The 16,662-nt window shown below is 47.0% G+C and overlaps 1 protein-coding gene across 2 annotated transcripts in view; it reads right to left on the bottom strand.

The window, feature by feature from the left end:
* Nucleotides 1-818: 818 nt before the first annotated feature.
* CLK4 (CDC like kinase 4) overlaps nt 819-16,662 on the bottom strand; it is a 41,894-nt gene continuing 26,050 nt past the window's right edge. For both annotated transcript variants that reach the window (XM_030212778.1, XM_030212779.1), the window contains exons 6-13: nt 16,523-16,639; nt 16,228-16,394; nt 16,053-16,147; nt 8,858-8,987; nt 8,079-8,161; nt 7,791-7,870; nt 7,197-7,287; nt 819-1,170 (exon numbers count right to left, since the gene is read on the bottom strand). In XM_030212778.1, the coding sequence (XP_030068638.1) occupies nt 1,042-1,170; nt 7,197-7,287; nt 7,791-7,870; nt 8,079-8,161; nt 8,858-8,987; nt 16,053-16,147; nt 16,228-16,394; nt 16,523-16,639 (892 nt within the window). In that variant the 3' untranslated portion in view covers nt 819-1,041. The remainder of the gene's footprint in view (nt 1,171-7,196; nt 7,288-7,790; nt 7,871-8,078; nt 8,162-8,857; nt 8,988-16,052; nt 16,148-16,227; nt 16,395-16,522; nt 16,640-16,662) is intronic.

The following is a 16,662-nucleotide window of genomic DNA, read 5'->3' as shown; positions in this document are numbered from 1 at the left end:
AAGATTCCAGGCACAGAAGAATTATCACAAATATCTGTAATATCTAAAGAGAAAAGGAGAGAGACTAATGGGATCACTTCCTACCTGCTGGGAGACTGAGAAAATACTGAGGCTAAGGTCACATGGCCAGGGCTCCTATTGGCTCTCTAAGTCAGTTTTTTCTCAGTCTCCACCTGCTGGTAGGCGAGCACAACCCATCAGTCCAATCCTGGTCCGGAGGGACGCTAAGGAATATAAGATTTGAGCATGTTAACTGGTTGATGGATCCCCCCCCCCCCCCCCCCAAATGACTAGCTGGTTTTCTATATGTGATCCACCTGACCTCTGATTGGGAGGTGGCAAAGGGAAGGATCCAGCACCATGGGTACAGAACTCTGGTTATGTGAAGCACAGCTGGACCAAAGACTTTTAAAAAACCTTTTGTAAATTGTCTAGGGAGGGGGAAAACTAACTTATCAATAACCTACACTAACTCCAAGACCCAGCCTACACTCGTAAGGGACAGCACAGAATACATATGTCATCAGTTCATGGTTTTCAGTCTCCATCTGCTGGCAGAAGGCGTACCCAAGCATCTGGACTGATGGAATAAGTGTGAAACTGCTTCCCCCTGTTTTTATTTGGTTTTAAGACTCCAAAACTGGAATGCAAGCGTAATAGATTAAAAAAAAAAAAAAAATTAAAAGATTTCCCCATCTATATGCACACATCTATTCATAGTAGTAGCGCTCTAGAAATGTTAAGTAGTAGTAGTATTTCATACAGATTCTATTTTCAGCTCATACTGGTTATCTAAGAATATGTAAGAACAAATACACGGGTAAAACAATGACAGTTTATTAAACTTATTTTATAATTTTAATCACCAGACTCACACAAATGTTATATACATGAAACAGAGTGATACAAAACAATATTTACAAACTCAGCTGTACAAAATAATTTAAAATATGCTTGTTTTATGGACTGACACAGTCTATATAAAATCTTCCCTGGAGAATTATTCAAATATATAATATGGCACCTAGGCTTATTCCTTCTTTAATTTGTCAAAAATGGATGCTGCAAAGCCTCTACAAGAGTTATTCTTTTTTCTGGGTCATACTCCAACATTCTTTGAATGAGGTCAAACAACTGCTCATGTTCCAGATCATGACACCACATGAATTCCTATGGGAAGGGAGAAAAAAAATTTAGAAGGTAGGTTACACTTCACAGCGCACGATTGCAATGCACAAAAACAAAAGATTCAATGTTTCATAAATGTATATGACAGATACTCAAATTAATTGTTTTAAAAGCAGGCTAATGAACATATTCTATCAGGTCTGATGTATTGGTGCAAGGCTAAGGAGAAATTAGACCTTAACTGCTCCTTTGCTTTCCTTTAGTCCCTCCAGACCAGCCCAGAAAGTGAATGATTGCATGCCCTTCCAGCAGGTGGAGACTGAACTCTAATTCTCAAGTGAGTCAATAAAAGCCCTGGCTAGCTAGAGTTAGATTCAGTGTTATCCTAACAAAGCAGAAGAAAAGGTAAAGAACTATTTTCTGTACAACGGGGAAACTTGAAAAGCCACTGATGGCGAACAAATAGGTATGTGCCTCTTATGTATATTTACACTGACTTTTTATTTGGGTTTTTTTTTTTGTTTTAAAAGGGAAACCCCAAATGTACAAAGCAGCTCTACGCGGAACCGAAAACCGAACTACATAACACCAAAGCAGAGGGAGGGATCTGGGCTGGTCTGGAAGGACTAAAAGAAAGAAGATTAGCAGGTAAGGTCTAATTTCTCCTTCCTTAGTATCCCCCTGGACTGGCCCAGACAGTGACTGATGGGAAGTAAAGCAATATATTTATTGGAGGGGCCAAACGCTCATGCCAAAAGCTGCATCCTGACATTGTACATCCAGTCTGTAATGCTTAGAAAAGGAATACAAGACCACACCACCACTTAATTTCCAAAGGAGGCACCAAGAAGCATTCAGCCCATGACACAACTTGCCCTCTGGTAGAGTGCACTTTCACTCCTTCTGGAACAGGTTTCCTGGAAAGAAGATAAGTAGACAATCATTTCCTTAAGCCAACCCTTTGCAGGAACCCCCAATGAGCAGGAAAAGATGATCCGATCGTCTAAATTCCTCCATAGACTGCAAATACTGCTTAAGGACTCTCCTGACATCTAGTAGAATGTCCAATAGAAGAAGCGCAAGATTGGCATACCAAGGTCTGCGAGCCAATCTGGCGCTACCAAGATTATGAGACCCCTGTGCACCTCGATCCTTTCACACTAGAAGAGGCCACAGAGGAAATGCATAAAGAAGTTCTGACAGCCAACGCTGAAGAAGAGCATCTATGTCCTCCGCTTTGTGATCCTTCCTGTGACTGAAGGATCTTGTAACTTTGGAAATGAGAGATGTAGCCATCGGATCCATGACCAAAAGCCCCCAGCGATCAATGATGGCTTGAAACGCTGACACACTGAGCATCCATTCTCCTGGGTCTAGAGTGTGGCGACTGAGAAAAGTCCGCTTGAACGTTCACCGTTCCCACATGAGATGCTGAGAGGTGACATTCCGCCCAATCCACAAGAATGGCAGATTCCTGTTCCAAACAAACAACTGCTTGTCGAAGGACATAAGCTACCGCTGTGGCATTGTCCAAGAGAATGCGCACAAGATTTCCGTCGAGAAGGGTCTGAAACGCCTCTAATGCCAACTGGATTGTTCTGGTTTCCAAGAGAATGATTGAGCAGCCCGACTCCAGCCAGGACCAAAGGCCCTTCAGAAAGCGCCCTAGACAGAGACCTCTGCAGCCCGAGGCTGGCATCGGTTGTGACTACTGTCCACCGAGGCAAATCCAGAGGAACTCCATTGGTCAGACTGGCCATCTGCAGCCACCAACAGAGGCTGCCGAGCTCCAGAGCGGTGATCTTAGTCAGGAAATCTGTCTCTGGGGACCATCAGGACAAGAGTGACTTCTGCAGAGATCTCATGTGTGCCCTGGCCCAAGTTACCACAGGTGCCACCATGGATCCCAGAACCTGAACATAATTTCTCACACAGTACCTGTTTCCAAAGGAGAGCTTGAATTTGATCCTGAAGCTTGAAAACTGCTCTGGGGAAGGAACACGCAACCCTGAAGCGTACTGAAAGACACTCAGAGACAGTCGAACGTCAGTCATTACTAAGCGGCTCTTGAGAGAGCTGACTACCCAACAGAGGGACTGAAGGAACTGAACCACCTGAGCAGTGACCTGCAGACTCTTCTAATACGACTTTGCTCTGATCAGCCAATCATCAAGGTAAGAATTTTTATTTTATTTATTTTGTTACATTTGTACCCCGCGCTTTCCCACTCATGGCAGGCTCAATGTGGCTTACATGAGGCAATGGAGGGTTAAGTGACTTGCCCAGAGTCACAAGGAGCTGCCTGTGCTTGAAGTGGGAATCAAACTCAGTTCCCCAGGACCAAAGTCCACCACCCTAACCACTAGGCCACTCCTCCACTCCACTGCACTATAATACCCTCTTTTCTGAGAGCTGCCGCCATCCCCACCTTGATTTTCGTGAAGGTATGAGGAACCATAGCGAGCCGAAAAGCAAAGCACAAAACTGATCATTCTTGCCCCAAACTGCAAAACAAAGAAAACGCTGATGGCTTGGATGAATTACAATGTGCAGATAGGCTTCTGTTAAGTCCAAAGTGGTCAAAAACTTCCCGGTTCGCATGGCTACGAAGACTGAGCGAAGTTTCCATATGAAAGCTGGTGACCTTGAGGGTCCGACTGACCACCTTGAGGTCCAAGCCTTTTTTTTTTGGGACCACAAAGTAAATGGAATAACGACCTTGTCCGATTTTTGAGGGAGGAACTGGACAGAGCATTCCCAGAGTATTCCTGACTGTGCCCGCCTTTGAGTGAGAATGACAGACTCCAAGAGAGAATCAGGAAGATGCTGTGCAAACTCTAAGGTTAAAGGGAAATCAGTACCAGAATAATTTAAGACTCCTAAGGCAGGCCTGTTGGCCGAAACACGGTACTGTGTCGAGTCTGTGAATAAAGTGGTACTTTATACATCAGTATCCTGTTTCCCTGGAGTCATTGGTCCACTATTGGTCCATAGTAAAATTGGAAAAGGTGCAGCGAAGGGCGACTAAAATGATAGCGGGGATGGGACGACTTCCCTATGAAGAAAGATTAAGGAGGCTAGGGCTATTCAGCTTGGAGAAGAGATGGCTGAGGGGAGACATGATAGAGGTATATAAAATAATGAGTGGAGTGGAACAGGTGGATGTGAAGCGTCTGTTCACACTTTCCAAAAATACTAGGACTAGGGGGGGCATGCGATGAAACTACAGTGTAGTAAATTTAAAACAAATCGGAGAAAATTTTTCTTCACCCAACGTATAATTAAACTCTGGAATTCGTTGCCAGAGAAAGTGGTGAAGGCGGTTAGCTTAGCAGAGTTTAAAAAGGGGTTGGACGGTTTCCTAAAGGACACGTCCATAAACCGCTACTAAATGGGCTTGGGAAAAATCCACAATTCCAGGAATAACATGTATAGAATGTGTGTCCGTTTGGGAAGCTTGCCAGGTGCCCTTGGCCTGGATTGGCCGCTGTTGGGGACAGGATGCTGGGCTCCATGGACCCTTGCTCTTTTCCCAGTATGGCATTATGTACTTCCCACTAACCGTCGTGCTCTCGTGGGAGTCAGTGTTCGTCCACCTCGATGGATCACCTCCTCCGTGCAAACTCTAAGGCATACCTGTTGCAAATAGCCTTGAAAACCCACTGATCAGAGGTAATCTGGGCCCACCTCCAATAAAACTATAATAAGCGAGCTCCCACAGGACTTAGAGGTTGGACCTTGAAACCTTCATTGGGAGGGATGGGTTTGGGACTGGAAGGAGGAACCCAACCCGCATATCTGCCTCCACGCCAGGCACCATGAATGGATTGAAACCCTGACTGTGCCCGCCTTGAGGCGAGAATGACAGGAAGACTCCAGGAGAGGAGGAAGACCTGCATCTCTGCCTCCACACTGGGCACCATGAATGGATTGAAATTGCTGAAAGAATCAAGACTCTGAGCAGTATCTACCTTGCTTGCTCTGAACAGATGAAAATCTCAGACAAGGCCCTGAGGAAGACCGCAATCCGACAACCTAGGACAATCATCCGGGAGTCAAGGCACCTTAGTATCCCCTAGATTCCTAACTTGTCCAACTCCTCTCCAAACAAAAAAAGATCATCAAAAGGGAAACTTCCTAAGCTTAGATTTAGAAGCTGACCAACCTCAAAGCCAAAGAGCGCCCTGCGGCCATACCTAAGGCCATAGAAGAAGCCATCAGCAAATCATATAAGGTGTCCACCAAGAAGGCAGAACCTCTCTCAATCTTAGCAACTTCAGCGTCTATAGGAGGCTAAATCATCTGAAGTCCAATCTAACTCTCAGACCAGCGAAAACAAGCTCTAGCTACCAATGAACCACAAATGGCTGCTTGAACAGCCAGAGCAGACACATCAAAAGTACGATTAAACAGTCTCTCCAAACAATGACCCTGAAAAACCGTAAGGACTGTGCCTCCATCCACAGGTACTGTATTTCTTTTGTTAACAGCAGAGACAACCACATCCACCACTGGAGGCCCGAGGAAAGATTTGTCCTCATCGGGAACTGGATAGAGATGAATCATGGACCTTGAGAGACAGGACGTAGAATCCGATACATCCCACCTGTGCCTGAAAGATAGCTCTGATGCCTTGGGTAAATAGCAAATGTCTTGCAATGCTTTCTAATACCCTTCACTAGAAGATCTACTTTATGGCCCTCCACGGCCGTGGATTCTTCCTCAAAATGTAAGGTAGAAGACACTAAAGATATGAGCTCCTGAAAACTTACCACTGAAGGGTCTTCCCCAGGGAGTGGCAGCTCCACGCCCTGGTCCACTGTACCAGCATCCTCAGAAAATGGTGCACCTCTGGATCTGTGTGTGGAATACAGTCCTCTTCCAGATCCCAGGACACTCTAGGCCTTTTAGCCGAGGACAACGGCTGCTCTGACAACCCAGAAGAAGCTGAGACTGGGCCTAACTTATGCAAAGAAAAGTCTTATACATCTGGAGAACAAATTCAGAAGAATCCTCCCCTCAGGAATTATCAACTGCTCAGCCACTGATACCAAAGTAGTTATCAGTCAAGTGCAGTGGAAGAGAAGCAGGCAGGTCCCCCGAGATGGGCTGTTCTAAAATGGCAGTTTCCCGCCAAAATGGGAGCCTGCGACTTACACTTTGAAAACGTGGACTCAGAAGAAAACTGCAACCGACAAGTTTCCACCACAGTGCAGTATTTACACATACCAGCTGGCATAAGCCCCAGGCGCAGGCATAGAGCATCGGTGTATCCCCACCCCCTAAACGAGCACCTGTTTAAAGCAGCAAAGACCACCGCCCCTTACCCAGAGCTGAAGAATTCAATACCATACTAACAAATAGTGAAGGTGGAAGTAGAGCTGCCATGCTTGTTCGTGCCTCTATTTTTTTTTTTTTTTTAGTGCAAACCACATAGCTAAGCAAGCTCTTGCCAGAACTAAATTTTAACAGGAGGAAGCAGGAGGGAGAGGGAGAGAAGGAATCAGCCACCTGAGTGTGACACCCCCGAGGAATTCAGAGAATCCCCATGGGCGGTGCACAGAAAAGACCTAAAGAATTTAAAAAAAAAAAAAAAAACCTGTCTCCAAGTTACTGAAGAAGAAAAATAAGAGACTGAAGAGCTCAACACCTTCCACCTGCTGGAGACTGGGAATACTGAATCTAACTCTAGCTAGCCAGGGCTCTTATTGGCTCTGAGTCAGTTCTCAGTCTCCACCTGCTGGAAGGTATGAATAGCCCATCAGTCACTTTCAGGGCCAGTCAGGAGGGAAGATATGCTTAGGCTACTTATCTCCCTCAATCTATTATTTTTCAGGACCTAGCCCCCTTAAATTAGTATCAAATTCAAGGTCACTCCAAAACCACATCTCACAAAACCATTCTGTAAACATACAGACATCAAAAAGGCCAATATTCAGCAAGACAGGAACTGCATAAAGATATCCATATAACTTCTTGGCTGAATATATGCAAAGATATGAACAGAATATGCAAACACATTTTTTGGCGCTTTCTAAAACATTATATGAAGAAATAATTCCTCTTACCTTCAATGGCTTACAGCGTTTTTTGACATAACGACCTGCAGTAGTATGCTCATCCCAATCTAACCGGTCATGGTGAAAATATTTGTGTTTCCTGAAACGTAAAAGAAATATTGAACAGACATCTAAACTGTATCAATTTCATAGTCTAACTGGTATCAGAAAACAAACCAGCAACAAGAAAGTTCTTGCCCCTTCCTGATTTCCCTCATTACTGTATATACGATACACCGAACAGTTTCTGATCTTTTAACAAATGTATTAGTCAAAGGGAACCAGAGTAAAAAAAGAACCTAAGTTTTTAAATTATTACTTCATTTACTTTAAGTTATCCAACACATATTACTGTCCCTTAATCAGTTGCCCAAATTTAACTGCAATTCAGCTGTTTTTCATCTTGTTATGGAGCAAGGGGCATAGGGAGTAGTTAGTGTTTCTGGATCTTCTACGCAGAGTGACTTCAAACATTCACATTGATTTTGAAGAACAATTAAATATTAAGATTTTATGTAATTTAAAAAAACCCTACACTTCTGATAGTAAGCAAAAGAAAAGAATAAATCCATAATTCAAAGTTGCATACTTGCTTATACTTACCGGGTTTTCTGGACCATATGAACTGGAATAGGCCCCAATATTCTCTCCATCATTGCCAGGTGTTCTTTACTATCATGTGTCTAGTAAAAATTAAAGACATTGGAAACAGTCATTCTTAAGCATTAATGCTTTGGCAATGAAGGATAACATTCCTAGGGTTATCCTTAAAAGATGCAGCCATATGCAAATCATACCAGGTAGACCTAAATTTTGTGTTTAGTTTATCAGATTAAACCTTCACTCACTATTAACATTTAATAACGGTAAAATATATACACAGCTACCTACCTGGAATATAGTTAACCCATGGTAGTACTCAATAAGGATACAGCCTATACTCCAAACGTCACAAGGCTGTGCCCATCCCAGCTCTGGAGGGAAAAAAATTACAAGTTATTTTCAGTTTTCATAGCTACCAATATCTAGTTTTTAACCTGATAGGAAAAAAAAAATGCACCCACTATGTGCAAATTACAAAATATATTCCACCCTGAAGACTCAAGATACATGTGCCATCAGTTATCCGTAAGCAGTCGGATTCCAGTGAATATTTGCTCAACAAATTATTCAGCATTGTGAGGATGTCAAAGCCCTCTGTACTACACAAAATATTCAAAATGAGCTCAATACCATACATGGTAATTCACACTGAAGACATGGCCGCAAGCTGTATTAACTCACAAACTCAACCACCCTTCTGCATTCTGAACCTAACGCTCCAGCACACCTCCATATGAGGTGACTTTCTTCATTGGACCCACAGTTATTTGACCTTTGTGTTTTATGAGGAACTAGAAAATCCCATGCTTTTTCAATGCTGACCAGACCACTTTTTTGTCAGAATTAGGTAAAATGTACATAAGCAATTAAACGTTGCCGTACTAGTACAGACCAAAAGGTCCATCAAGCCCAGTATCCTGTTTCCAACAGTGGTCAATTTAGGTCACAAGTACCTGGCAAGATCCCAAAACAGTACATTTTATGCAGCTTATCCTACAACAGTGACTAAAACCAAAAACATTAAGGTACAAGTTTGATGTTACAGTCCAGTGATCAAATATACTGACCTAAAATAACTTCAGGTGCTCTATAATGCCTTGTAGACACTAATGAACTATGATGCTCATCATCATAAGTAGCACTTCCAAAGTCCACAATTTTGATACTACTGTGTTTTAGTGCTCGCTCATCACGTTTCTGAAAGTGAACAAGGTAAAATTATGTATAATCATACCTGATAATTTTCTTTCCATTAATCATAGCTGATCAATCCATAGACTGGTGGGTTGTGTCCATCTACCAGCAGGTGGAGATAGAGAGCAAACTTTTGCCTCCCTATATGTGGTCATGTGCTGCCGGAAACTCCTCAGTATGTCGATATCAAAGCTCCATCCGCAGGACTCAGCACTTAGAGAATTACACCCACGAAGGGACACTCTGCCCAGCTCACCACCGCCGAAACGGGGGAGGGGAATTAACCCAGCTCATCCCCACACAAGTGGGGGAGGGGAATCCGTCCAGCTCATCCCCGCGGAGCGGGGGAGGGACACCACACCCGCCGATGCGGGGGGATCTGGCTTATCCTGCAACCGCAACCGCGGGAGGAGCTGACTGACCCGAACACCGCCGAAGCGGGAGGGGTACAAAACTGCCCTACAGCCGCACGAAGCGGGAGGGAGTGCCGGCAGAATTATAAGTCTCAAACCAGCCCCGTAAAACGGAGGGGAGAGGAATGCAGCAGCTCACTGTAACACAAACTCGTCTTAACTCTTGAAGAATCCAAGTGAAAAAACTTGAACACGAAGTCTTTCTGAAGTAACTGAAGAGTAAACTTGAACCTGAAATGCAACCAGAATAAAACAATACAGATATCTGGGAGGGGCTATGGATTGATCAGCTATGATTAATGGAAAGAAAATTATCAGGTATGATTATACATAATTTTACCTTCCATATCATCAAGCTGATCAATCCATAGACTGGTGGGATGTACCGAAGCAGTACTCACCCAGGGCGGGACATAGAAATCCCTGACCGCAACACTGAAGCTCCAAACCGGGCCTCCGCCCGAGCAGCCACAGTCAAGCGGTAATGCTTGGAGAATGTATGGGCCGAAGCCCAAGTTGCCGCCTTGCATATCTCTTCCAAGGAGACGGAACCGGCCTCTGCCATCGAGGCCGCCTGAGCTCTTGTGGAGTGAGCCTTCAGCTGGATAGGCGGCACCTTCCCTGCGGCCACATAAGCCGCTGCAATGGCTTCCTTGACCCATCTTGCCACTGTAGGCTTAGCAGCCTGCAGACCCCTACGAGGACCTGCAAACAGGACAAACAGATGATCCGATTTCCGGAAATCATTGGTCACTTCCAAGTATCTGATGATGACTCGTCTCACATCCAGATATTTAAGAGCAGAGTACTCCTCTGGGTAGTCCTCCCTACGAAAGGAAGGGAGACAGAGCTGCTGATTCACATGGAAGCGAGAAACAATCTTGGGCAGAAAGGAAGGCACTGTGCGAATAGTCACTCCTGCCTCAGTGAACTGCAGAAAAGGCTCTCGACATGAGAGCGCCTGGAGCTCGGAAACTCTTCTGGCTGAAGTGATAGCCACCAAAAAGACTGCTTTCAACGTCAGGTCTTTCAGAGATGCCCTCGACAAGGGTTCAAACGGCGGCTTCTGCAATGCTCTTAGCACCAGGTTGAGATTCCACGCAGGCACCACTGAGTGCAGAGGAGGGCGCAGGTGATTAACTCCCCTGAGAAAGCGCACCACATCTGGCTGGGAAGCCAGGGAAGCACCCTTCAGGCGGCCCCTGAAGCAAGCCAGAGCCGCTACCTGGACCTTAAGGGAACTGAGCGACAGGCCTTTGTCCAGACCTTCTTGCAGGAACGCCAACACTGAAGAAATTGGAGCAGTGAAGGGAGAAAGTGAGCCTGCTTCACACCACGCTGCAAAGATACGCCAAACCCTGGCGTAAGCAGTAGAAGTAGAGCGTTTCCTCGCTCTCAGCATAGTGGCGATAACCTTGTCTGAGAAGCCCTTCTTCCTCAGACGCTGCCGCTCAATAGCCAGGCCGTAAGACCAAAGGGGGAGGGATCCTCCATCACCACGGGACCCTGATGTAACAGGCCCTGCTCCACTGGCAGCCGCAGAGGATCGTCGATTGAGAGCCTGATCAAGTCCGCATACCAGGGACGTCTGGGCCAATCCGGACCCACCAGGATTATCCTGCCGGGATGTCTTGCCACCCGGTCTAGGACCCTGCCCAACATGGGCCAGGGTGGGAACACATAGAGAAGCTCTTGTGTCGGCCATTGTTGGAGAAGAGCATCTACTCCCAGGGATCGAGGGTCCCGTCCTCTGCTGAAGAAGCGCGGCACTTGGCAATTGGCCGATGACGCCATCAGATCTAGGCTCGGCTGGCCCCAGCGCTTCGTGATGTCCAAGAACGCCTGAGCAGATAGCTGCCACTCTCCGGGCTCCAAGGTATGGCGACTGAGAAAGTCCGCCTTGACATTCATGACTCCGGCAATGTGGGCCGCTGACAGCTGTTCCAGGTTCGCTTCCGCCCACTGGCATAGACTCATAGCCTCCTTGGCTAGAGGGGCGCTCTTGGTACCTCCCTGGCGGTTGACATAGGCCACAGCCGTGGCATTGTCCGACAGTACCCGTACAGGCTTCAGCACCAGTACCGGGATGAACTCCAAAAGCGCTAACCGAATGGCTCTGAGTTCCAGGAGGTTGATAGACCACTTCGCCTCTGCAGGAGACCAGAGCCCCTGCGCTGTCCTTCCCAAGCAGTGGGCTCCCCAGCCCGACAATGAGGCGTCCGTCGTGACGACAATCCACTCTGGGGTCACCAGAGGCATTCCTGCAGACAACTTGTCTGCCTGCATCCACCAGCTCAGCGCCTTGCGCACTGCTGGATCCAAGGGAAGACGCACCGCATAACCCTCCGACATCGGAGTCCAGCGCTGCAGCAGAGAGTGTTGTAGTGGTCTCATATGAGCCCTGGCCCAGGGCACTACTTCCATCGTGGCCGTCATAGAGCCCAACAGCTGCACATAGTCCCAAGCCCGAAGAGGAGAGGCTACCAGGAACTGGTCCACCTGAGCCTGAAGTTTGACAATCCGATTGTCTGGCAGGAACACTCTGCCCACTTGGGTGTCGAATCGAACTCCCAGATACTCCAGGGACTGAGTCGGGCGCAGCTGGCTCTTCTCCCAGTTGATGATCCATCCCAGGGAGCTCAAAAGAGCAACTACCCGGTCCACAGCTTTGCCGCACTCTGCATAAGAGGGGGCTCGGATCAACCAGTCGTCCAGATAAGGATGGACTTGTACTCCTTCCTTTCGCAGGAAGGCCGCTATGACCACCATTACTTTGGAAAAGGTCCGCGGAGCAGTAGCCAACCCGAACGGGAGGGCTCTGAACTGGAAGTGTCGGCCCAGGACTGCAAAACGCAGAAAGCGTTGATGAGGAGGCCAGATGGGAATATGCAGGTACGCTTCCTTGATGTCCAAGGAAGCCAGGTACTCCCCTGCCTTCACTGCCGCTATAACAGAGCGGAGAGTCTCCATGCGAAAGTGCCGCACTTTCAAGGCCCGATTGACCCCTTTGAGGTCGAGGATAGGCCGGACAGAACCTCCTTTCTTTGGTACCACAAAGTAAATGGAGTAACGCCCCTTGCCAAGCTGACTTCCTGGCACCGGAACGACCGCACCCAGGCGGATCAGATTGTCCAAAGTCTGCTGCACTGCCACAGCTTTGACCGGAGACTTGCAGGGAGAGAGTACAAACCCGTCTCTTAAGGGTCGGCAGAACTCTAGCTTGTAGCCGTCTCTGATGACTTCCAGCACCCAAGCGTCTGAAGTTATTGTGGTCCACTCGCCCAGAAACGAGGACAGCCGTCCTCCAATCTGCACTGGGGCGTGGACCAAGACCCCGTCATTGGGTACGAGACCCTGGGGGAGGACCGGAGGGAGCACCTCCGGGACGGCGGTCTCTGCGAAAGGAACGCTGCTTGGGGGAGAAATGCCTCTTAAAGGAAGAGGGGGCAGAAGAACCCGACCTGCCCGGGCGGTACCGACGGGCTTCCTGAAACCGTCCTCTGGAGGTACCGGGACGAGCACTAGCCCGAGCCCTGACCTCTGGTAACTTCTTGCCCTTAGATGTGCCGAGATCGGTCACGATTTTGTCCAGCTCGACCCCAAAGAGCAGCTTGCCTTTAAAAGGCAACCTAGCCAGGCGGGATTTAGAGGCGTGGTCCGCAGACCAATGTTTCAGCCAAAGCCACCGCCGCGCAGAGACTGTCTGAGCCATGCCTTTAGCTGAGGCTCTCAAGACATCATACAGCAAGTCTGCCACATAGGCTAAGCCCGATTCCAGGGCTGGCCAATCATCCCTCAAGGAATGATCCGAGGGGGAAGCCCGCTGCACCATAGTCAGGCACGCCCTGGCCACATAGGAGCCGCAAACTGAGGCCTGCAAACTTAAAGCAGCCGCCTCAAAGGACGACCTTAAGGCCGCCTCCAATCTCCTGTCTTGGGCGTCCTTTAGGGCCGTGCCACCTTCCACCGGCAATGCCGTTTTCTTAGTCACCGCAGTGATTAAAGAATCCACGGTAGGCCACAGATAGGCCTCACGTTCACTCACAGCCAAAGGATAGAGGCGGGACATAGCCCTAGCCACTTTAAGGCTCGCTTCTGGGACATCCCATTGAGCCGAAATTAAGGTGTGCATGGCATCATGCACGTGGAAGGTTCTAGGCGGGCGCTTCGTCCCCAGCATAATGGCAGAGCCAACAGGGGCTGAGGGAGAGACGTCCTCCGGAGAGGAAATCTTCAAAGTGTCCATGGCCTGTAACAACAGGTTGGGCAAATCCTCTGGGCGAAAAAGCCGCGCTGCAGAGGGGTCATCCGCTCCATCCGAGCGGGGATCCGTCTCCTCCAAGGAATCCGCAAAGGACCGTTGGGAGACCTCAGACACGCTGCCCTCATCTACATCGGAGGAGACAAATTCCTCCAAGGCCTGGGAATCAACCCGAGGGCGTTTACCTCTGGGAACCTCAACCTCTTTACCAGACGAGGGAGCGGGGGCAGCGTTGTGCATGAGGAAGGCCTGATGCAGCAGCAAAACAAACTCGGGGGAGAAACCCCCCAGACTGTGCACTTCCGCAGCCTGGGCAACAGCCCTAGGCGCACTCTCAACCGGCGCTCGCAACAGCGGGGGAGATGCCTGCTGCGCATCCAAAATGGCGTCCGGCGCGAAACTCCGCGAAGGAGCCGCGCGGGAAGAACGGCTCTTAACTTTAGCCGCTTCTGTGCCGTCGCCCAAATTAAGGGCGTTCATGGCATTAATGTCTCCAACCTCAAGGGCGGCCCAAGAAGAAGCCGTCCGAGCCGCGTGGCCGGCCAAAATGGCGGAGGCGAGGAGCGGGGGATGGGCGTTTATGGCGGGAAAAACCGCCACGCCGGAGGAAGGACCGGGACATTCATCGGTCACGAAACTGCCACCCAACAAGGGCGAATCAGGCTTTAAGACCCCCGCATCCCCTCTAGAAGCGCTCAAGCGACCCGGGGAGCGACCCTTTGCGCCCTCGCCCTCCGACGCCATGTGCCACGAGGAGAAGAATCGGGGAACCCCCGCCCGCTATAAAAAGGTAAATTACCTGCTGTCCGCTCCGAGTTGTAACGACCTGGTGTCCCAGTGAGTAGCTGCAATAGAAGCTTAAATAAACGTCGAAATAAACGCCTTTAAGGACGTTTAAAATTTTTTTTTTTTTTTTTTTTTTTTAACGGAGCCAGCGGGAGGGGGGAGAAAAGGAGGGACCTGGCACCACCAGGTTTGCACTTGCTCAAAAGAGCCCTCAACCCCAGGCACTCAACAAAACCTAAAAATTAGGCTTGGAGGCCTAGCCAGAGCTGCTGCTGCTGTGTGTGACCACCACCTGCTGAGATAGAGAACATACTGAGGAGTTTCCGGCAGCACATGACCACATATAGGGAGGCAAAAGTTTGCTCTCTATCTCCACCTGCTGGTAGATGGACACAACCCACCAGTCTATGGATTGATCAGCTTGATGATATGGAAAGGTCATTTTAATTTCTAAGACAGGTGATATGCAGTTGCAAATAGAACATTTCATGTAGGTGCAGATGGACAATTTGTTTTGTTTTTTAAAGAGGTGAATGAAATGCTTGTGAACCGTTAGGCTATCATGCCATAATAGCAAAAGTCAACATTTAACGATATAAAGAATATACTCCCTCATTCTATGAGTATTATGTGCCATTTGTGAGTTTGGATTAAGGAATACCAGCACTTGTGCGTGAACATTACAGATTTGCATGAGTGCTACTTGGGCCCAGTATCCGATTTCCAACAGTGGTCAATCCTGATCATAAGTACCTGGCAAGATCCCAAAACAAAGATTTTATGCTGCTTATCCTACAAATAAGCAGTATATTTTCTTAAGTCCATATTAGTAATGGTTTATGGATTTAATTTTTCACAATCCTCTTGTGATTTAACAGCTTTGAATAACTTATCAGAAAATTACCTCATTAGTTATTCTCATCTCTAGATCATTTAGAAATGTTAAAAAGCAGCAGTCCCAGCACAAACCCCCGGGGAACCCCACTATCTTTCTCCACTGAGAATACTAACCATTTAAACCATATTCTGTCCTGGGAGAAGGGGGAATCAGTACACCTGCACACCTATATTGTTCGACTAAACCAGCATGCACCAACATCTACTAGAGACAGAATACTGACAACTCCTCTTAGTAAAAGTGATGTCACTGCAAAGCTACATTGTCTCCATCTGCTGGCAGGAAGGCATAACCTCTTAGTTTGGCCTAGTCTAACAAGTTACACTTGAAAAGATTCTTTACAATTTTAAGCAAACCCTCTCTCCCCATTACTGGGGTACCACCACAGTCACACATTAGACCAACTCTGAATGGATTTGCAGAAGTTCTAGATTTCCTACCAAATTTAAATTAAATCTGATCACAGAGTGAGAACCAAAATATGCTAGGAAAGTGGGGTCATGCTGGAATTACAGGACCAGACGTGTGCCTGCATCCTACCAAGCATGCAAAGACAGCTGAATTATTTGGTGTGATCTGTTATGGGAAACAGAAAATAAGCTACACAACAATCCTTGCAACTACAAGATGATTTTACACACAGATTTAGATGTCAAACAGATTCGGATAACATTGAGTACACATTTAAATATTTCAAAATGCAAAACTACCTTTTTGTGATTGTAGTCAACTGTGTAGTCCGACTTCACAAATAATATATTTTCAGGCTTCAGATCTGTGTGTGTCAGTTTATTTTGATGCAAAACTACAACAAAGAAATAGAAAGTTAACTTGCTACTCTTCACCCAACTCGACTGACAGTAAAACTGACAAACATATACTTACAATTTATTGACTTGCAAATTTGAAATGCTATGTGCCTAATCTGATCCATCCTGAATGGCAAAAAGCTGTTCTCTTTAATGAAGTCATATGTACTAAGCCCCAAGAGCTCAAAAACGATACATATATGGCCATGATGATCAAACCATTCCAGCATCCGGACACACAAACTTAAAAATAAAAAGGGCACAAATTAGTAATAGTTTTTGTTTCTTCTGCTAAAAAGTTTCAAATCAAGGCACTGACCATCCAAAAATAAACATTAAGACAACAAATTACATGCTAATCTTCTACTTACTATTTACTCTTTGGATCCTGTGTATTTAAGTGTTCTAATACTTCAATTTCCGATTTTGCTGCTTCACGGTACCTATCGACATTTTTTATGATTTTTACAGCTACATGTGCATCACTCCTAGGAGAGAGAGATCTTATAAC

Source organism: Microcaecilia unicolor, chromosome 8 (genome assembly GCF_901765095.1).
Source record: "Microcaecilia unicolor chromosome 8, aMicUni1.1, whole genome shotgun sequence".
In the NCBI taxonomy this organism is placed as follows: Eukaryota; Metazoa; Chordata; class Amphibia; order Gymnophiona; family Siphonopidae; genus Microcaecilia; species Microcaecilia unicolor.
This window is presented reverse-complemented; position numbering and strand designations above follow the sequence as displayed.